This window comes from Manacus candei, unplaced genomic scaffold (genome assembly GCF_025592945.1).
Source record: "Manacus candei isolate 608988 ecotype Guabito, Panama unplaced genomic scaffold, ASM2559294v1 h1tg000060l, whole genome shotgun sequence".
In the NCBI taxonomy this organism is placed as follows: Eukaryota; Metazoa; Chordata; class Aves; order Passeriformes; family Pipridae; genus Manacus; species Manacus candei.
This window is the reverse complement of record NW_026138108.1, coordinates 4,357,641-4,379,054: the sequence shown is the minus strand read 5'-3', so window position 1 is coordinate 4,379,054 and position 21,414 is coordinate 4,357,641. Positions and strand designations below refer to the sequence as shown.

The 21,414-nt window shown below is 53.8% G+C and overlaps 1 protein-coding gene across 6 annotated transcripts in view; it reads left to right on the top strand.

Annotated features, from left to right (window-relative positions):
• Positions 1–21,378, top strand: part of DUSP8 (dual specificity phosphatase 8) — a 46,536-nt gene extending 25,158 nt beyond the window's left edge. For 5 of the 6 annotated variants that reach the window (XM_051804070.1, XM_051804071.1, XM_051804072.1 and 2 more), the window contains exons 4-7: positions 12,048–12,214; positions 13,789–13,948; positions 14,140–14,263; positions 14,650–21,378. In XM_051804070.1, the coding sequence (XP_051660030.1) occupies positions 12,048–12,214; positions 13,789–13,948; positions 14,140–14,263; positions 14,650–15,745 (1,547 nt within the window). In that variant the 3' untranslated portion in view covers positions 15,746–21,378. Of the gene's footprint in view, positions 1–1,939; positions 4,842–12,047; positions 12,215–13,788; positions 13,949–14,139; positions 14,264–14,649 lie in introns of those variants that run through there. The other variant, XM_051804076.1, reaches the window with a different exon arrangement.
• Positions 21,379–21,414: the final 36 nt, after the last annotated feature.

Genomic DNA, 21,414 nt, shown 5'->3' with positions numbered 1-21,414 from the left:
AGGTGTGAAAGCAGCACATAGGTAGTGCAGAAAAGAGGGGGCTTGCCTTCAGTCTGAGTCTCAGGGCCTGGAGGCAGCATGTACATCTGAAAGGCAGGAAAAATACAAATGAATCTGCAAAGCTTGTCATGGCAGAAGCTGAAGCTAAAAGCTTGGTAAGATCCAGAATCAGAACTGAGGTGTCTTTACAAACCCATTGCAAGGAAAAAAAATAACCTAAAACCTAAGAAAGAAAATACCCCAAACTGACACTCAGGTTGACAGTCACAAGCTCTCTGGTGGGAGTGGGGAAGCAGGACCCAGCTGCACAGGCTATTTGATGGTCACCGTCCTCATTGCCACTCTGGAAAGCATCACAGTTTCATCTCTTGACTTTGGTGTGTGAGTGTGTCTACTGGGGACACAGCACGTGCAGAATGCACTAGCTGGTGGATTTTGTCCTCTGACTCCAGCAGAACCTCTGCTCAGTATATGGGCCTGAAGATGCACATGTATGTCAAGCATTAAGGCTATTTCAGGTACCCTCAGGCTGTAATATCCAAGAGCACTGGTGGACTTGGCATGAATCCATCAGATATACCTGCAAGGTTTTCCTTTAAAGTCTAATTACTGTCTCTGAACCTCCAGCAAGCACTTCTGTCCACCTGTGGACGCCTCCATCCCATACCATACTGTGATGAACCAAAAGAAGCAGATCTTCAGCTGGCAGGAGTATGGATATGAATGAGGTGGGCACAGGGGTGGGATGAGACAGGAAAAAGTGCTCATGTGGGACTCTCAATTTCTTGCTTCTCCCAGATTTGGGAGTTTTGAAGAACGAGCTTTGCAAATAATGTGACTGGAGCTTCTGGTTGTTCTTCATCTACAAACTGCCCACATGATAGTCGGGAATGGAAAAAGAGTAAGAAGGGGTGTGGAGGGGGTTACCCCCAGCTTTTCTTCAGGCTGTAGGTGGTGGAGTGCAGGGGGATTACCTGTGGTGATGTTTTCCTTTTGACTGTCCAGAGGACTGGAGGTAGGACACTGGTACCAGCCTAGTGGGAGAGGTGTTTTTTAAAAAAACAAATGATAACACAAAGGTTTGTGATTTTTACAATCCTGGAGCTTTAGGTAACTCTCCAAACCTCCCTCCCTCTCATGCAAAACATCCCTGGAGGAGTTGCTTTCTTTCCTACGGCAAAGCCATCTGGGACCACTTTAGCCTGGGCAGCAGTGTGTTTTCTTGCCCTCTAGCCCCCCTCTAGTGGGTGCTGGCATCCAACTTCAGACACCCAGCCCAGCAGGTGCCCTAGGGAGTGCTCCTAGTCTCCACAGTCCAAAGCATGGAGGCGGAGTAAGGTGCCCCCTTCTCACCCTCAACCACAACCAGGAGATGCCTGGGAGGCTTTCAGCCCCGGAGGGACCAGTGACTGCATCTCTGGGAAGGGTTAAGCCAGGTCATGTATGTGCAAGGCTGATTGTATTCCAGACCTATGCTCTAAACCTCCCTGTTTAGCAACTGCTGTCGTCAGACAACTTGTTTTCCCGATTCTATAATTACCCTGAGGAGCTTCCCCTCCCCCTCTGGCTGCGTTTTTAACCATTGGACCCAGAAAAGGCAAGCAAAAGGGTCAAAGGCAGCGGGGGACAGAGGAGAAGGGGCTTAGGGAAGAGCAGCTCTCTGGATGCTATGACTTACAATACTGCCATGTAATTTCATTTCTCATTTCTGGAAAGTCGACAGAAGGAAGGCAACTTCCCCGGTAAGAGATCCTGATGGGCAGGAGTCACTGCCCAGTTACAGTTTCCTTCCTTTTGAGAAACTTGCCTCCCCTCATCCACCTCCCCCTTTCCCTGGGCCTGCGCTGCATGCTTACAAAAGGTCATCACTGGCAATTATTATAAGGTCCCAGTGCTGGGTGGGGAGAGGAATCGCTGGCCGCTGCCCAGCTGGGCTCGTGACAGGCTATAGGTGCTGTCATGACAGGGTGTGTAGGTGCTGAACAGGGACTCATTCTGCTCTGTGCCCTTGCAGGCGGGTTACATGAGTCTCTCCAAGCCATTGCAGCAGATGTTTTTCAGGGGGTGCTGTGGCAATGAGAGTGAAGTGGGGCCCACCAGACTGGGCATCTCTCCCTGGGTGATTTAGTAGACCTCTGTCTACTAAATAGGGGCTGGAGGCAGGATGGGTGACAGCCTGGCCAGGAGGAGCACCTGTGAAAAGGGGCAAAGGGGCAGCAGCTGATATGTGCAACGTACTCCTGCACTATGGACATTGCCTTTCATCTCTTTATGTGCCAGATGCCCCCTGCCCTAGAACTAGGTGCCAACCCCTATCCTGGCCCTGGCAAAGGGGTGAAGAAAATGGAGAAAGAGCAGGGAGGAGGATGCTGCCTGGGGAATGGCAGCTGCAGGTGGCATCTCCATGTGGCTGGACTTCTCACTGGTGGAGGAAGAGGGTTGCTGACTACTTGTGCTCACTTGTCTTTTGCTGAGGATCAGAGGGATGTGGGACACTGGTGAACCTTCTTCATTGAAGTCTACTTTGTGGTGTCATGCCCAGCTTCCTACCTGGGGCTACCAGTAGCCCTGAACTGAAAACTCAGTCCAAACACATCCTGAAGGAACCTGGCATTACCAAAATAATTTGTGCCCAGGGCTCTTGCAAGCCTGAGGAAGCTGGGCAACCAGAGGGCAGCAAGGGGAGGCAAATGCAGAATTTTGCACTTCTGGGTCAGGGGCAGGTTGAGAATTCCACCCCCTAATTCACCACATGCTTCATGCAGCATCCCCCTCTTCTGGCACAGTGTGTCCAGCCAGCCACTGCCCCTGCACGACCTAGTGACTCCAATAGAGTCGTTAGGTCCACCCCAGTAGACCCCCAACCACAGCCACTGGAGCGAGTCACAGCTGAATCACCCACCAGCACAGGTAGAGCACTGCTGGCACAGTGGTGGTGGGATGTGGAGGCACCTCCATTGCTGAAAGACACTGGTCACCAGCATTATGTGCCCTCCCTTGTAGTGACAGGGGTGGCAAATGTGGGGGACCACAGATACCCTGGAGACCTGCTGTGGTAACCACTTCCTGAGCATGGCTCATGGGGGAAGGCTGCTCCACTCTCTTCCAGCCTAGTTGGAGCACGCTTTGAATTTTATCCAACCTCTGACCCACATCTGATAATAATCAAACCATATTTGTTACAACAACAAGGCTCGTTAGGAGGCTGGCTCCGCTCGGGATGGGGGGGAGGAGACAGCACTTAGTTAATGCCAATGACCTCATCTCATGTGATGTCATTCAAAGGAAAAACACTGAAGTCACTCACATATGGCTCAGCCTGGGGTTTTTCAGCCCATAAAGCTTCAGATTTTCAAAGGCACAATACATGCACCCCTCCCCTCCCTCCTCCACTTACTATAATCATGAATGATTTTCTGGAGGCCTGAGCTCAGACCAATAAACTCGTAAGGAGCTGTGTGGAGATGTATTAAGGAGTCATGTGCTTTGGAAGCAGAGGGACAAGTAATTTTCTCGCCCAGGACAAATGCAAAGAAGAAAACACATCAACCTCACGCACTTCAGAAGCCACTACTGATGGATAGACCCCAGTAGGACTAGGAAAGCCCATTCCTACATGTCCCCTCTTGCTGGAGTTTTGCATGTGAGAAGGCTTTCAGAGAGGGTACATCTCCTCCAGACCAGGTCCTGCTTCACTGGGAACAGGCAGATAACTCCATCTGACACAGCCATGCACAGGTGTGAGCAGCCCAGTGCCAGCCTCTTTTCCTGCCAGCTGTTGAGACCCATTCATCTCCAGCTGTTTGAAACCACTCCAGGATGAGCATCCCTCCTGGGTGATGCTCTCAGTGGAGACATTAAGGGGAAAGATGAGCTGGTGGTTAGAGACCTGCTGTCTGGTCCCCAGCTCTGCCCTGCAGCAGAGAACCCCGAAGAAGTTATTTAATCTTTTGTGGCTGTTTCCCTGTTGAGGCATTGCCCTTCTTGACGCTGGGGTTCAGAGTTAAACATCACCCAAGGGATGCCCGTTGTCCCGCCAGGAGCAGCCGTGGGGTGCCCTCACCGGACAAGGGGACAGCAGGGAGCAGGGATGGAGAGCGGTGCTGCATCCCCCCCCCCGTCATCGCGGGGGTTTCATCATGCACCGCCCTGGCAGGTGCTAAAACGAGGTGTGGGCACGAGCTTCCTCCCACCACATTCCTGTTCCCGTATTAACTGCGCGAGGCCAAACCCCGGCGTGGTGCAGCGATCCATCTCCTGCCGCGGCTGCTCGCTGCGGGGGGCTTTGGGCGGGCGAGAAAATCGCGGTTGCTCCTTTAAGCAGGGAGCGAAGCATATGTCAGCCCGGCGTTGTGCTGCGTGTCTGTGTGCTGAGTAAGGAATGCGGCCGCATGCCTGACCCGTTAGCTATGAGCGCGGTACGGGCGCGCAGCGAGCGCGGCGGCGGATGGGGCGGCTGCTCCCGGGCTGAGCTCACTCGTGCTGGAGCAGGCGGCGAAGAGGGGGGCGGACGGGGAGAGGGGGCTACGCCGGGTCCCCCTACCCCGCACGGGTTTTTTTTAATGCTTTTTATTTTTTCAGCCTGAAGGCTGAAGCCGGGGGGAGGCTGGCGTTGCTCTGCCGCAGGGGCGCTTTTTTGGTTTTTTTAGTATTTTGTTTGCCCGCCAGCTGTTGTTTGGCGACGGTGAGAGGTGTCCCCGCGAGCCGCAGCCCAGCTGCCTGGATGCCCGTGGATGTAATGATTGCTCCCTCCGAGGACCAGTTCTGGACAGACATGCGCGAGGGGCAGATGAAGCTGAAAATAAGGGTGCGGAGGATGAAGGAGAGCAGGGACAAGAGAGGTTTGTCAGCCGGCCTGGCGCCTTTCCTTCCGATGGGGACGGAGCGGGAAGAGAGGGCTGCGCCGCCGGAGCCCTGCTTTGCCCGGGGGCCGGAGATCGCCTTTGCCGAGCGGCCAGCGGGGAGCGGAGCGCGGTGCTGGCGGTACAAAGAGCGCGGGCGGCTGGCGAGCGGGGAGATGGACGCGAACGGGGAGCGTGCGGAGGGGCGCGGAGCGGACCGGTGGCCGGTCGCCAGCCAGGGGCGATGGGTGCAGCGCTGGCGGAGGCGGCCGGGCTGGCACAGGAGCTGCACAGAAGAAGGCAGCTCCTTCAGGCAGGTGAGAGGCTGCCTGCAGCGGGCAGGAGCATCTGCAGCGGGCCCAGCGTTAGGCAGCTTTCCCACCAGGTGCGGGAGCCGATGAGACTGCCTGGCCAGGGGGGACCGCTCCCTGAACCCTTCGCCGTGCAGGCAAGCTTGAGGAGAGCGTGGATGGAGCGGAGAAGGGAAGGAGGAAAGCTGAGGGAGCCAGGGTAGGATCTGCCGCCAGCATCTCTGCTCCTTCGGGCGCCGGGTTGCGGGGGGGGAAGGGCACCGCGCCCCGGGCAGAGGGCAGTGCGCGGGGAAAGGACGGGCGAGGACGGCGGGGAGAAGAAGGAGCCATCGGCTCAGGGCGCTGCGCTGCTGCCCGCACCCAGGCAGCTGCCCGCCGGAGCCATTTCGCTCCACTAGCGCTGCGCTGCCTGCCCATCTTCGAGTGGTTTCTTGTAGAAAGGGAGTTTGCAGTGTTTCCACTCCCCAGTGCCAGGGCGAAGGGCAAGTGGAGGAAGGGGATATTAACTGGTGCATCCTAAAAACATGCCGAGCCTGGGATGACCTAGATTACCGAAGGGTTGAATCAAGAAACTTCCCCTCCATCACCACTTAAAATGGGAGGCTGCTAAAAGTGCTTGACAGGTTTTTGTGGCATGAAGCACATAACCCAGTGATGGTGTCATTAGTAATAAGTCACTCCTGGAAATGACACATTTTTCTTTACTTAGAACCAGTGAGGCTGGTCCAAAGCAGGCACAGTCACCAGAGGAAAATCAAGCCCGACTCGAGGAGTGTATTCATGGTTGTGTGGGCGGAGGGCTTCCTTTCTACTGCTTTTTCTTTTTTTTAAGGATATTTTCCGCTCCTTTGGGAGAATAGGAGCGGGGTCTGGGACCAGCCTGCAAAGCATGGGGGGGCTGGCGCAGGTTGGGAGGCAGCAGTGCGGTGTAGTAGCAGATGGGCAGAGGCTGTTTGGGGTGACCGTTGGGGAAACAGGGAATGCATATGAATCCATAATAGGGCTGATTCATCGGCTTTCTCATCCCTACTGCCTGGAGAGAAAAAAAAAAAAAAAAAAAGAAAAAAACGGAGCCAGCAGTGGGGTGATGAAATTTGGTGCCAAGTGAGGGGATGGTGAAACCTGGGCAGGGGAGTGGGGGGGAGAATAAGGGACTAGCTGAACACTGCACATGTCTCTCCAATGCACTGAGATGGATGGAAGTATAAGAGCATCAGCCAGGAGAGGGCAAGTTGGCCAGGCTACAGAGCACCAGGATTTCACCAGGCATGTGGGAAGGATGACATGCAAGCAAATGGGCTGTGTCTGTATCAGGCATCACTGGCAGGGATAGGGAAAATCAAAGAGGACTACAGTGTTGAGAGGGAAACAGTGAGGATGGAGGCAGGGGGAATATTCAGAAACGTCCTAGGCAGCAGGAAATGCTGACAAAGCCCCAGAACTTCCTGCAGCACAGTGAGTAAGGATGGCAGTAATCGGTGTTTCATCACGCCACCCAGCTTAGCTACCGGCACCAACAGGGTCCCACCCAGCACAAGAGCCAGGGAAATAGCGTTTTTAAAAGAAGGATTATCCCAGCAGCTCTGGAGGTTGGCGTGCAGCGTGCCTGGCCCCTCCAATTTCTGTCCATCAACCTGCCACAGAGATGCTCAATCAAACACTCAGGCTCATTGCCATAAGAAGGCTGAGCATGATACAAATGAGGGCTGGGGTTTTGCAGGTCCCCCCGGCTCTTGTCATTTTTTTCTGTACCTCCATCCAGCAAGGTGGTTTAACACTTGGGGATGGATGTGTCAGGGTGCTGAGAGCAGCATGTCCCCTGGAGGCTGGGGTGATAAAGAGGGGGCATCCAGGCAGCATTTCGGCCACAAAGACAGCACAGCAGTGAGGGAGCCATGCTGGCGTGGCGGCTGCTCCAGCAGCAAGCCGAGGCGCGTGCTCACTTGCATGCCCCACTGCTCCTTGCCACGTGCCGCCCTGGCAGCAGCTCTCAGCCACCACAGGCATTTTAATGAGAGCTGGGCAGAGCCTGGCCTCTCTCAGCCCCCTCAGCCACCAGGAGCTTTAGCGGGGCAGAGGGTCTCCAGCACGCGCACAGGCGCAAAACCCGGTGGTGGAGCTGCGGTCTGCCACAGAAGCTCCAGCAGCTGCACAGGGAACCGGTCTCTGAACAGCTCTGGCTGCTGCTCTTTAACACTCATTATAGGAGCAATGAGGGTGGGCTGTAAACCACCTCTTTAATACCCCTGTCGGTCTCCTGCCAGTTCCCGGTGTGAGAGCTGGGAGTGAGGAGTGGGGTGCGGCAGCTGCTGGCCCAGAAAGGGTTTGCAGCTCTGACTGTGCCTGTTCCCCTCCTCCTTGCTGCCACAAACTGATGGCACAGCAGAGTGACATGTCACCTCTTCTTCCCTGTTTCTTGATGAGGAGCCTTTGAGCCCATGATGCACATGGGAGGCTGGCAAACAGGACATGCCCCTGCTGCTTGGTGTGTCTCTTGGGGGATATTTAGGAGACTTATGGGGTTGGGGGTGTTCAAGAGACACGTGACTCTCCTGAAGAGCAGTTTTGGGGTGAGGCAGGTGCCCTGGGCAGCCCTTTTGCAGCCTCTTGCCATCAGAGGGGCACAGTGTCAAGGCCAGAGCTGTTGGGTTGTTTCACAGGACTCTGAAGGAGGTGGTGAGTCCATGGAGCTGGAGATGAACGGGCAGTCTACAGCCATCAGAGCAAGATGAGAGGGTTTTCAAACCCCATCTCCACTTTACACCTCCAGCCTAGAAAGACAGCCTTGGTGCAGGGAGGGACATAGGGAGCAGCAGGGAGCTGGGATATCCTTGCTTCATGTGTCCCACACCTTCCTTTTATCGCCAGCAACATCTTCCCTAACATCTCATGCAGCTTAATGGATTGCAAATCCCTAAAGCTGGGGCTTACCACCAGAAGGAAAACAATGCCACACCACATCCCTGTCTCTAGCCAGGACTTTGTCACCTTCCTTGCATCATCACTGCTGCCCAGCCTTGGCAGAGAAGGGAACAGCTCAACTTGCAAGTGATAGATTTTGCCTGAGATATTGTCAGTGACCCAACCATGAATTAGATGTCCTCAGAGACCACCTGAAGGTGACAGCCAGAGCAGTGGAGGGGGGTCCCCAGGTGCATCAAGGTCCCAGCTCAGCAGTCCAACATCTCCGTCCTTCAGCCTTCTGATCTCCTTCCGTGTCCGTCAGCCCAGTGCCAGCGCCGGGGCTTTTTGTTCATTTTGATTACGGCCATCTCAGGGCCGTACACACACAGTGGTGCAAAGAGAGACTGGCAAAGGGCATCCCCACTGTGCTGTTTGCTGCTCAGGGGGAGAAGTCACAGGGCTTCCCAACAGTTGCAGCAGTGCTGGTACCACAGGAACCTCTTCAAAGATGCTACTGGCATCTTCCTCCTGGGCTAATGAATGGGCTCAGGAAGGATTCCCAGGCAGTCTGCCTTCCCTCTGCAGCATCTGTTCTCCCAGTAAATCCAGTTTCACTGGGAGATTATCATAGATGTTCAGCTGGAAAATGTGCAGAGGTGAGAGCCTGGTAAAGATGGGGATGGGGGAGAAGTTGTGCAGTTTTTCCACCATGAGCTTGACATCACTCAAGGTTTTTGTCTCTGGGGGCATGGCTGAATGAACTCCTCAGAACCTGGAGGATGATTTTCACCTCGTAGCCCTCACAGAACGTGCCTGATGCTGGTTCTTGGGTCTTCCTTCCTCCATCTTAAGCAGGAGCAATGAAGGCATCCCCACTTCTGTTCTGGTTTCCTTCTCTTCTGGTTCCTACTTCTCCTCCTGGGCACCCCTTTCTGCCTCCGGTAATTGGAGTGGGCAGGAAGACACTGTTTTTTCTAGGGAATGGTTTTGAGAGCCCTCAGGAGTGCTGGAGTCATGAGTGGTTCACTGGGATGTGCTGCACGAGGACTAGCTCCTCCCCAGCAAGCCCTCACCAGGCTAGAGGGGAGCATCAAGAAGAAACCAGAGATCCCCAAACACCCACTCCATGACAGATACAAATCCTTCCTGTAATTCCACACATGCCAAGAGAAAGGACACTCCTGGCACCAGCACTGTGAATAAAAAAGGAAAGGCTAGAAAGATCCAGTGCTACCCTGGCTCCTCACCTCACTGGGCTCTGCTGCTCTCTCCCAGCAAAATCTGGGATCCATGGCCTGCGACATAGAGTGGGGAAAGCCCAGGTATCAGCTGGAGCCCAACCAGGGACAAATGCTGCCTTTGGGATTGTTTTGAAGAGCTGCTTTGCTTTCTGAAAATGAAAGGCATGCTGGAGCAGCCAATGCAGGGTGGGGTGATGTTGGGATGGTGTCGGGTACCCGGCTCCATCTCTAGGGTTTCCCCCAAGCCCAGGCTGCCCTCAGCAGCTGCAAGTATGGGGGAAATGAGGACAGGCAGGCTGGGAGCACGCCCGGGCTCCCGGACTCAGGGTTGAGGCTTTGCTTAGGAGAAGCGAGGTGAACTGTGGGCATCATTTCAGGTGCTGGCATCCTGCGGTTGTGGCAGTCTGCCTGGGTAGGCACTGCAGCCGGGAGTGCTGCTGCCACCCTCTTGCAAACATCCCTACCTGCTTCACAACCCCCTCAACTCCTGCCTGGACTTCCCCAGGCAGGGCTGGCAGAGGATCTGCAGCTGGGTGAGTGCTGGCAGAGGTGGGCAAGGGGGAGAGAGCAGCATGCCCCGACCTGCTTGAACTGTGAGATCACCTTAGAGTCATACAAACCCATACACTGCCCTGGGCAGCTCTCGATGAATGCAAGTGAGCACAGAGGCTGGAGACCTGTGGATCCCTGGGGCTGCACTTGTGTGCACTGTGCTCCCCAAAAATGTTCGTTAAGAAAAATTCCCATGCTGTTTTGCGCAAGCCCAGGGGTCAGATCTGTGCCCCACACAAATCCAAGTGCTGCAGGCTTCCCGGGACGGCAACTGAAGCAAACACTTCCCCAAGGCATCAGTAGTGTGTGCTCAAGCACAGGGCAAAGCAGGGAGGTCGCACGTGTCCACACAGAGCTCTGGCTAGTGATTGATGTGTCTTGGCAATGGGGACACAGCACAGGGATGAGCAGTAACCAGAGCTATGCTGCACCTGTGCTGGGCCTCCTGCTTTTTCTCTGATTTAATGTCCCAGTTGAGAGGTGATGTCATTTCAGAGAGAGCCAGAGAAAAGGAAGTGCTGAAAAAGATAAGGTACTTTAACTCTACTCATGCTGGTTTGACTGGGTTTTGAAGCCAGGAGCTGTGTTAGCTGCCAGCCAGGAAAGCATAAGAGAGGGGAGGAGAGAGATTTGTCGAAGGACACTTTTCTCTTGGGCCACTGGGAGCTGACACCTGGAGGTGCTGAGATAGAGGATGGTGGAGGACCTTGGATGTTCCCAGGTTGTGTGAGCATGATTTTGTGCACTGCTCTGGCTTCTCCATCACCTTCATCTCACACACATGTCAGATGGGTTTTCTGCAGCACCAGTCATACCTCACCAGAGCCTGGGTGCCACAGCAGTAGGCAGAAAGGTGCTCCAGGAAGATCAGCAGAAATGCTGCCAAGATGCTGGAGAAGGTAAATGGAGAATATGCCAAGGCTGCCCTGCTTTTAAAGGGGACAGAGACTGTCTCATTAAAAGGTCTTGTCTAGCAGTGGAGATGGGACACGGCTTCCCATGGTGCTGAGTCCAGAGGCTTGGATTTTCAAAAGGATCTTGTGGGGGCATCCTGGTCCTTCTGACAGTCAAAGGCGGTCAAGCCCCAAAGTCCTCTCTGCCCTTTGGGTGATGTCAGGCTGCATCTGCTCATTCACATGACTGGGAAAACCTCAAGGGAGGCTTGAGGCAGATATGACTCAAAGTCCCCTCCGTTGCATGAAGCTGCCACCCAGATGTCCTCAGCTGGAAGGGAGTGAGGTTAGGCCACTGCTAGCCAGACCTGGCTCTGCCCTGGAGTACGGGATCAGTGAATGAGAGCAAATCAGGATCACCACTGGTCTTATGCAACCGTGCAGGACATGTGACAGCACTGGGGGTTTTCCAGCTCCCCAAGCTGCCCACCATGCAGGCTTGCTGCCCTGCTTAAGTGCTCTTTCCTCTTGAGCTGGCGGCTGGCTTTCAGGCTTTTGACCATACCAGACACCATAACAGTAGCTCTGGCTGCCACATGCCACCTACTGGAACCTCAGCTGGGGGTTTTCTCTCAGCACTGGGCTTCAAGATGCTCAAGCTGGATGCGACTGCCCAGCAGCTTGGTGCAGTAAACTGGGTGCTGCTTGCTGTCACATTAAGTAAGGTCAGAGCATGAAAAACAGCAATGGCCTGCAGGTACTGTGATGCCTGTGGTTCAACATGGTAGAAATCATGGGCTCAGCAGGGCAGGGCAGAGAGGGCATCTCTCAGAAACCACAATGTGTAAGTGTAGCTAATGGAGCAAGGTTTGGGCTGACCTCCCCAACCCAGGGAGCTTTGCACCTTGGTGGGCTTGCTTGTCATCACCCTGCCCTGATGGATTTTGCTATTAAAAAGTGACCCTGGCTGTCCTCAGAATAATAGGCAGACAAGAAAAGGACTTTCTCTTCTTGTTATTTGTCTGAATGGAGTTGCAAAGAGCCAACTTCATTGGAGAGGGTGAGGGATGCTATGTGCAGGAAAAATCAAAGCTGGATCTCCATTCCTTTTTCCATGTGTATGTCACAGTCATCACAATGTATCTGCACTGATTAGCAGTGGCTGCTGGCTTTTTGCTCCTCGAGGCTCTGTTCTCAGTGCAGCGGGGTTATCACCACTTTGTGTCCAGCCTGGGTCTTGGGGTGCCGGGTACTGATGGTCTCAGCCTTGCTGTAATGAGCTCAGTGTCCCCATTTTCTCCACAGGAGGTTTTGCCACCTTCTCGTCCTGCTTCCCGGGGCTCTGCGAAGGGAAACCAGCTGCCATTCTGCCGATGAGCATCTCCCAGCCATGCTTGCCTGTGGCCAACGTCGGCCCCACGCGTATCCTGCCACATCTCTACCTGGGCTCCCAGAAGGACGTCCTAAACAAGGTACAGCTCTGTCAAAGGGACACGTCTGCCCTGTCCCATCTGGGACCTCAGCCATGCAGAGGGGTGAAGGTATTAAAGACTCCTCTCCTGCCCAGTGGGAAGCCCATGTGTGGTCAGTTGGAGCCTACCGTGAGGCTGAAGGAAGGGAGTGCAGAGCATGGCAGAACTGAGGAGGGTGGTCACAGGAAGAGTTGTCTTACACTGATGAGCTCTGGGGTGATCAAACTCTTCCCAAGTGCCTGTAGCAAACTCAGAGGCAGGAGGAGCATGTCCTCCAGGAAAAAATGTGGGCTTGGAGGGGGAGTTACCGCAGCTGGAGGGAGATGTGGGACAGGAGCCAGCTTTGCACCCACCTGCCTTACCAGCCAGGCTGCCAGATAACACCAATTTCAGCAATCCTGTGATTCCCTTGGGAGCCAGAGGGAGTAGGAGCAAGCTGGGGTATTCAGCCAAAGCAGCATGGGGATGGGCGTCTCTGGCCAGGGACAGGGGCTTATTCAGGAGGCCCAAAAATGAGCAAAGCTTTGCTGTGATGAGAGAGGAGAAAAGAGGAACAATGCCCTTTTAAAGGTGTCGGAAGGGCTGTGTTATGATGTCATGCTAGGGAAGGAATTTTGTTTAAAGGAAAAATAATGATGAGAAGAAAGAAAGACTAATTGCTGTTAAATTGCTTCCAGGCATCTGCCTACCATGGGCATGAGGGAGCCAGCCAGGCGTCCTCATCCAGGGCAGGCAAGTAGGAAGAGGGACCACAACACCAGAGGGGTGTTGGAGACAGAAAGGAGGGAGAGAGAAATTATATACAGGGAGTAGAAGAAAATGAAAGAGAAAAATGCCAAGAATGTAAGCCTGGAAGCTCGGCTGGCTCCATCGAGCCTGCTGGGGCGGGCAGGAACCAGCCGATGGAGAGCCAGGGCCAAAATCCTGGTGCTGAAATCCTGAGGAGCCAATGCCAGGCAGGGATATTGATGTTTTCCTTCCCTCCCCACCTATTTGGAGGGTTTTGTTTATCTTTTGGAACTATGTTTTCTGCCATCCCCACAATGTGGCCACGTGCTGGAGAAGAGAGAAGCATTGCCCATGCGTGGTCTCTGCACCCGACCTTGCTCTGTTACCTGTGGATAGAGCATCTTCTGGCCACTTTGGCTAACGTAGGGTGCTACCAATGATTAACTCCACTCTGTTGGTGGAATGTCTTCTCTCTCCCTCAGCTGATACTTTCACAGCCTTCAGCCAGAGATTTTGCTAATTTCCATTCTTGTATCTTCCTATTCCTCTCATACTGGGGTTCTTGGTTTTTCCCCTCTGAAACCCCCTTCCAGGTGTATTTGCTTACTTTTACTTGGACCAAAATAAAGATCTGCTGAGGTTCAAACCTGTGTCATCTAGATAGACACAACCTTCTCAGCTGGTGTCTGCTGTATTATCATCAACTAGGCCAAGGCAGCAGTAGGAGACCCACAGGAGAAAATATTGGGATGGGAAAAGGCAGGGAGTGTGCATGGCAAGACAGATCTTCAGCACTTGGTGCTGGCTGAACTCAGCTGATCACTTGATGGCTTGTTTCCCACCAGGATTTGATGACGCAGAACGGGATAAGCTATGTCCTAAACGCCAGCAACTCCTGTCCCAAGCCAGACTTCATCTGTGATAGTCACTTCATGCGCATTCCTGTCAATGACAACTACTGTGAGAAGCTGCTTCCCTGGCTGGACAAGTCCATTGAATTCATTGGTGAGCTTTTCTTACAAGGGTTGCAGACCCTCTGGTTCTCAGCCTTCACAACCTGAACTGTTATCCTGTCCTCCATGGTCTTCCTCCCAGCAACCGTTGTCCTTTCATACAAAGGAGCTGAGGGTTGGGGAGGGAGGATAGAGTCACTTTGCTCACCGTCTCTGTTCTCTGTTTCCTCTACTGTACTCCAGACAAAGCCAAGGTGTCCAGCTGCCAGGTGATTGTGCACTGCTTGGCTGGGATCTCCCGGTCAGCCACCATCGCCATTGCCTACATCATGAAGACCATGGGTATGTCATCAGACGATGCTTACAGGTGAGTTTTCCCCTGAGGGCAGGGGCGGTTATGCCGGTATGCTTCACTCCAGGGAAGGAAAGCAGGCTGAGCCCAGAAGGACAGGGTCAGGGCTCCTTCAACCTCCATCTTGCCTTGGCTGAGTCCCAGTAAAAACCAAACCAAACCTCCTCTCATAAAGTGCACATAACAAGGAATGGTGGGGAGCGGTAGAAGGGGGTGGGGAGGCAGTCCCAGCTCTGATCCTGGGGCATCCCGAGGCCCCATGGTTCCCCAAGACCTCTTTCTTTGGAGGGTCTGGTCAGAAGGTTCTGGACAGTGCCTTTTCTCCCCAAAGAGGCTGAGAGAGTAGGGGTGACCTACTGAATGACCAAGCACCAACTGGGGCTGTCTGTGTTTCTCGGCAGGTTTGTTAAGGACCGTCGCCCGTCCATCTCGCCCAACTTCAACTTCCTGGGCCAGCTCCTGGAGTATGAAAGGAGCCTGAAGCTCCTGAAGGCCCTAAAGACAAAGGGAGACCGGGGCGAGGGGGATGCCCAGCAGGACCCAGCAGAGGTGGCTGAGGGCAGCCGGCATCCCCTAACACCTACCTCAGAGAAGGCCGAGGACATGCCGAGAAGCACCAGCTCGGTGTCCCCCCACAGTGACCCCGAGTCGCAGGGTGGGACTCCAAAGGTCCTGTCGCCCACCACCCTGCAGCAGGGGCTCAATGGCTTGCACCTCTCCTCCGAGCGCATCCAGGACACCAACCGCCTGAAACGCTCCTTCTCCCTGGACATCAAGTCTGCCTACTCTCCCAGCCTGCGGCAGGACCCCCCTGGACCCCCTGGACCCGGGGAAGCCCCCAAACTCTGCAAGCTGGACAGCCCCTCGGGCCCTGGCAGTCTCAGCCCCTTCTCCCCAGGGGCAGAGAGCCCTGACCGGCCAGCGGGGCCTGAGCTCCTGCTGGAGGCCAAGGTGAGGCAGCGGCGGAAGCACCGGCACCCGGCGGGCTCGCCAGCCCACGGGCTCAGCCTCAACGTTGGCGGGACCTGCGCCACACGCAAGAGCCCCGGCGCTGAGGACGGGCTGCCACCACGGCTCGGCCAGCCGCCCACCACACCCGGCACCACCACCGCCACTGCTGCCTGGAGTGGGGTGCACCTGGAGTCCCCCAGCACTCCCTCCGGCGAGGCTGGCTGGTACTTTGGCAAGGACTCTGGTGGTGCCGGCGGCAGCGGCGGGAGCCTGTTTCCCAGCACTGGCCCGTATCCGCCGCCGTTCGGCTGCGGCGGGGTGGCGGGCGGCTGTGAGATCAGACTGAGGGACAAGGCACGGGCCGAGCCGCGGGACGGGCGGCACAGCTGGCATGAGGAGGCCGGCGCTGAGAAGCAATTCAAGCGGAGGAGCTGCCAGATGGAATTCGAGGAGACCATGTCTGAGGGCAGGGCTCGTGAAGAGCTGGGCAAAATCAGCAAACAGTCCAGCTTTTCAGGCAGCATGGAGATCATCGAGGTGTCCTGACACTCACCTGGGGCACCTGGAGAGATGGGTTGGGGACAGGGCGGGGGGATATTTAAGCTGGGGGGACAGGGGAGGGGGGTGGTGGGGTGGGGGGTGTATTTATACTTGCGCGTGCATTTTCGGGAGCGCAAGCGCTGAAACCGAAGCAAAGGTGGATGAGTCTTTCCAAAGTCGGGAAACATAATGGCGGATGCTTAGCGTCCCTCCCTTCTGCACTCACCTCGGTCCTTCCCTCCCATCCGCAGGGGGTCCCAGCCCTCAGAGACCTGCACTCAAAGTTTGGGCATAAAACTCAAGTGGGAAGAGACAGGGGTGGCAATTTTGGCTGTGGGGATGGGGCACAGCATTTGGAGGGGGGACCACAACTGCCCCTTCCTGGCGACCTGGTGCACTAAGCATGCTCCCTTGTGTTTCTCTGGCTAAGTATCCTAAAAATGCTGCACTGAAGCAGCCCTATACATATATAAATATATATTATATATAATATAAAGAAAAAAAAACCCGAAAACACACACACGAAAGAAAAGGTAAATGGTTTTACTGCGATTTTTATTGATACGTAAATAATATTTCAATTTTTTTGTTTTGTTTTTAATTTATTGAAGCTGTTCATTCTGGCAATGATTTGCAGACAATGTGGGGCGGTACTTTCAGCTCTATTTTTACTGTGTATGGTATTTAAATCTGAAATACGAGTTTCTAAGCAATATCCGAGGCCTGTGGCTCCTTCTGTAGTTCATATCCAAGACATAGATTTCCCCCCTTCCCTCTGGGCACACCAACAAGGGGACAGGAGACTCTTTTGGACACTTTTTCTAGAAATGAACAAGTAAACAAGCAGACCATACAACCTTCTTACAACACAAACTGAGCCAGAAAACTCTTCTGGAAGCTGCTGCCTCTTCTTCAGACCTTGGTCTCTGTTTGCTTCTCCTCATCTCCATCTATTACTGCCATCCTAGGCATCATCCCATCCCATACATTGTCCCCATCCTGGTCGTCACTCCATCCCAGCCATGCCTCGCTCCCCTCCCCTCCCTTGGGCTGCCCATCCTCACTGGAGTGGGCGAGGAGGGAGTCACCTGAAATGGATAGAAGGCTGCAAGGTGTCATTTCCAGCTGCCTGGGGAAGGCATTGGAAGGTGCCACAGTGGAGGCAGGGAGGCTAGTGGTAGTTGGGATTTCTTGTTGGGAGGTGTGTTGCCTGCGTGCTCCAGCCCCTCAGCTCCCCCTCACCTCAGCCACCTTGCTTGGGAGCCACGGGCACTGCTTTCCCTTTGGAAGCACTGGTTTTTCAGGCTTTCCTGCATCCTTTGTTTCACATCTGAGAAACTCAAGGGGGGTGTGTTTACAGGCGCTGGGGCTCCCCTGGTCCTGTTCCCCTCCACGCTGGCTCCCCTCTTTCCAGCAGATGATATGCTGTCCAGACACAAAGCTCTGCAAGCACATGGCAGGGCACAACTGACTTATTTTCAGAGGTGGTTGGCTGCTTCCTCCCATCTGGTGGGAAGCCAGGCTCCTGCCCCCAAACCCCAATGTCAGGATTGCTGAGAAGCTGCTTTCTGAAGCTGGAGGCACTGAGCTGCCTCCACTGCAAAGCACATCTTTCCCTGTGGCTGTCTTTGCTTTCTCCCTTCTCGCACTAGTTTGCAAAGCTAATACCTCAGGGGTCTGTGTTTGTGCATGTCTGTGTCCTGTGTCATCCTTGGAGTGTTGGTTTGTTTTCTTTTCTGGGTCCACATGGTTTCTCTCCCTTTCCCTTGTTCCTCCTCGTGTCATTCGTTTCTATCTTTAAATCAAACTACCCGTGACAAAACCAAATGATCTCAGGTTTAAAACTGAACACAAAGCAGAGGCGTGAGAAGCTGCAATCATGCAAGGAGGGGCTGCTCACTTCAGCTCATTGCTTCCTCAACCACCTCTGTGTTTGCAGTTGAGGCAAGTCTCCCTGGAGACTCCTCACTCTCTTCGGGCTGGCTTTGGTTTTTCTGGTTTTCCATGGAGCTGTTTGGTGAGATGCTGGGGACCCCCACATGCTCCTGCCTGGTTCCCTGAGGTGTGGTGGGGAGGGATGGGGGTGGCTGGAGAGCCAAGGACCACCTGCCTCTCTCCCCACATCACTTTTGATGAGGGTGAGAGATCTCAGTCAGTCCTCAAAAGCCTACCACCACCCATCTTTGCCTCCAACAACCACCTCAAACCTGCTCAGTGTTGCCAACCTGAACATTGCTCCCTTCTGATTATGAAAGGGTGATGACACTATTTTCTAGGCTCCCTTTTTATATTTCAAAAGGCATTTGGGTCCATCCCATGAGTCAGGCAGCTATTTCAGGAGCTCCTCTTGCAGCAGGGTCTCCTAAGTAGGCATTGATGTCAAGTCCAAGGAGGGAGGGTTAAAAGGCTTCATCCTCCTGGTAGCCCACCCACCGGGCATAGTGTTAGTGTCACCTGCCTCCTGGTCCCTCTTCCCCTTCTGCTGCCTCAGTGACAACATCTCTTCCCCAGCATGCCAGTGGTCATTGTCTGCTGATCTCTGCTCCATAGGACTCAGTTCCTGCCCATTCTGTAGCCCTCCAGGGTTGGTGCCAGCATGGACTAACTGAGCTCAGGTCAGGCAAGTTGCTGGCAGGAGCTGGCTAGGTGTAGCTTTGAGCAATGCAGAGGGGGCTAAATGTCTTCCCAAGGGATTTAATAGAAAGAGGACAGCAGGTCAGCACAGCCAGGTGGGGACATGAGACAAGCTCTCTGGTGATTCATCCTGTTAGCTGACACTGTGTTACAAGCTCAAAAAAGCAGATGGAGCAAGTCAGGAAGGAGAGGGTGCATGTTGTAAATGATACCCTGAATATCTGCAAGGAGGCAGATATGTGGTTTGCTTTTTGTCATCTCCACTCTGCCATCACCTGGATGCTCCTCAGACATGCTTGAGGTGTTAGGCACTATAGACTCCTCTCTCCTCTGAAACCAGAACAAAGATAAGTATATTTTAAGATTAGTAGATCATGAATGCCAATAGACATTAATGATCCACCTCTGTAGCTTTATTTTGATGTACTTTGCATTTATCCCTCTCCTTTACATTGGGCATGTGCACTAGAAGCCCTCACATATACAATATTTGAAATCTATATCCAGAAAATAAGCCTTGCTGGAGCAGCCCTGCCTGAGTGTCTCCTGCCAGTGCTGACCCAAAGCCATCAGGGTCACTGAGTGGCTTGCAATTAACTTAAATTATTTTTTTAGATCAAACTCTGTCTTAGACCACTTTGTCCATGAATCAGAGAGCTGTGAGTTGTCATGAGGATGGATGTGCTGGCTGGTAATCCTCCCCATCATCTGTCAGCCAAGTCTTTTTATAGGCTCTCACAGCCAGATGACCCAACCCAAAGCCTCGGTGGAACCAAACATCACCTTTCCATGCTGGTCTGATAAGAGTGCATTCATTTGTAGGGATCTACAGTGGCAAAGTGCGAGCAGGGGAGAGGAAAGGTCGCTGCTTTCAAGGGAGGAACCAACAAAGCTGTTGAGTGTCCAACAGCAGAGGCAATGAGTGGATGAGCTTTCCATGACATGAAGGATTGAGCAAACTACAGCTCTCCTTAGGACTAGAAAGGACATTGCACCTTTCCTTCCAGCCTATCCCCAGGGCTAAGCATCCCAGACACCTTCCCGGCTGCCTTTTGCAGGGGCTGAGAGAAGCTGGCAGGAGGGCAGTGATTAGGTTGGCAACACTGAGCCAGAGGCTTGGGTCAGAGCAGGCTCGTCCCTGGCCTCAGCAGCAGCAGCATCCCCAGCCCCCGCTGCTTTCCCAGCCCTTCTATTTGTCTGCTTGTTTCTTTGGACATCCATCCCCTTTACATCTGCCCCTTAGGAGACAATGCCCCCCAGAATCCCCTTTTGCTGTCCCCTTTACCCTCCCATCCTTAATACTAATGATAATAAGCTATCAGTGTTGTCATTGCAATCTATGAATGATAGATTTGAGTATTTATGATTATTATTATTATGATGATTATTATGGTTATGATTCTGTACCTTTTTGCTTCTTACTCTTTGTATGTTGCTCTTTGTTTCTCTGTTGTGAATAAAAGCAAGGCCCCATCACACCTTCTCTCTGCTCCCCACAGCCCAGCTGTGGCTGCACTCTGCACAGCTCCTGACTGCCCCAAGCCTCAAAAGGCAAACCCTTGTCAGAGGAGCTGGAGGAAGGTGCTTCCTAAGGATATTAAGGCACCCAAACCTGGAGCAGATCTGTTCTCTTAACTCTTCCCTTCCCTTCCTGCAGCTCCTCTCCCCCATACAGGTGCCTGCTCGTTGATGCAAGAGGCGGGAACCTACTGGCATAAACCACGGAAAATTAAATAGCAAAAGCTTAAAGCTTTTGTAATAGCTTTAAGGGGCATTGTCCAGGCATCCAGATCATGGAGTCAGCTCCCTCCAGGTTGTGGGTCATCTCACCTTCTTCAGCTGGCTGCACCTACAGGCTGCACTTTCACCCACAGGGGCTTCTTGCTCTGGTATCACAGGTGACCTGCAAAGCTGCCCTGCTCAGCTGAGCCTGGGCACGCTGCTTTAGCCGAGTGTCCTGGGCTTTCTTGGCTTGAGTGTCCTCCTCGTGCCAGTCAGCTCCCCTGCCCAGGGACAGTACAGCCTGGGGAGGACATGTGGCCAGTGCTAGAGCAAGCTCAGTGGCAGAGCAGCAGGGAGACATGTGAGTGGCCTCTGGTACCTGGAGGGATTTAGAAAAGGGATGGCTCCCAACGTGGGACTTGATACGGCTTTTATCCAACGCTGATAAATTGGGGTGTTGTAAGCAGACAGAGTCTGCAAAATGGTTTTTTGCACCCATTGCCTGTGCTCCTTGTACAACCCAGAGGTTTCCAGGTGACTGTAAGGTGGAGGAGGAGACACCAGGGGAAGGGAAGAGGAACCCTGTCTGCACTGTGGTACGAAACACTCTCTGTACTCCACCAGCCCCATGAAGAGTCATTTAAATTTGTGGGGTTTAACTCTGGCCTTCTCCAAGTGGCCCAGGCACAGTTTCTTGTCTCTGTCATGACTTTGCTTTGTCATGGGTTGGGGTCCTTCTCATCACGCTGTGCTGAACACATTTCCAAGGTTGCTCTGAGACCACAATGGAGAGGAGAGAGCTCAGGTCTCACCCCTCTCTCAGGGGACCCTGGTAGACCCCTCTTGGGGTCCTGGTCCAGCATCACCCTTCCTACCTCACCTGCCTTTGGGGCAGCCGTGGACAGGGAGGGAGCAGGCAGGTTCAGACCGTGCTGGAACTGAGCCTCCTCTCCCACCTTCATCCCTGCAGGATCAGACCCTTCTTCAGCAAGCACAACACAGAGAGGGGTCTGCATGCACCCTGGTGTACCAGGGTGTACTTGGGGACTCCCAAGCAGGGAAGAGAGGGTCTGGCCATCAGCCCCACCACGCTCCCTTCCTCGCTGTCCATTCGGCCAGCACCGGCATCGGACCCGGGGAGACACCCTGCCCCTGCCTCGTCTTTATTTATTTATTACCAGAGGCTGTAAACAGCAGTGCTTTTCTACCCTCTACTTTCTTTTCCTTTCTTTTGTATTTTGGAACAACGTGTTGTAATAAATACCCAAATAGGTGTTTTAACAGCTGGTGTCAGCCTTGGTTTATGAGGGTCAGACTTT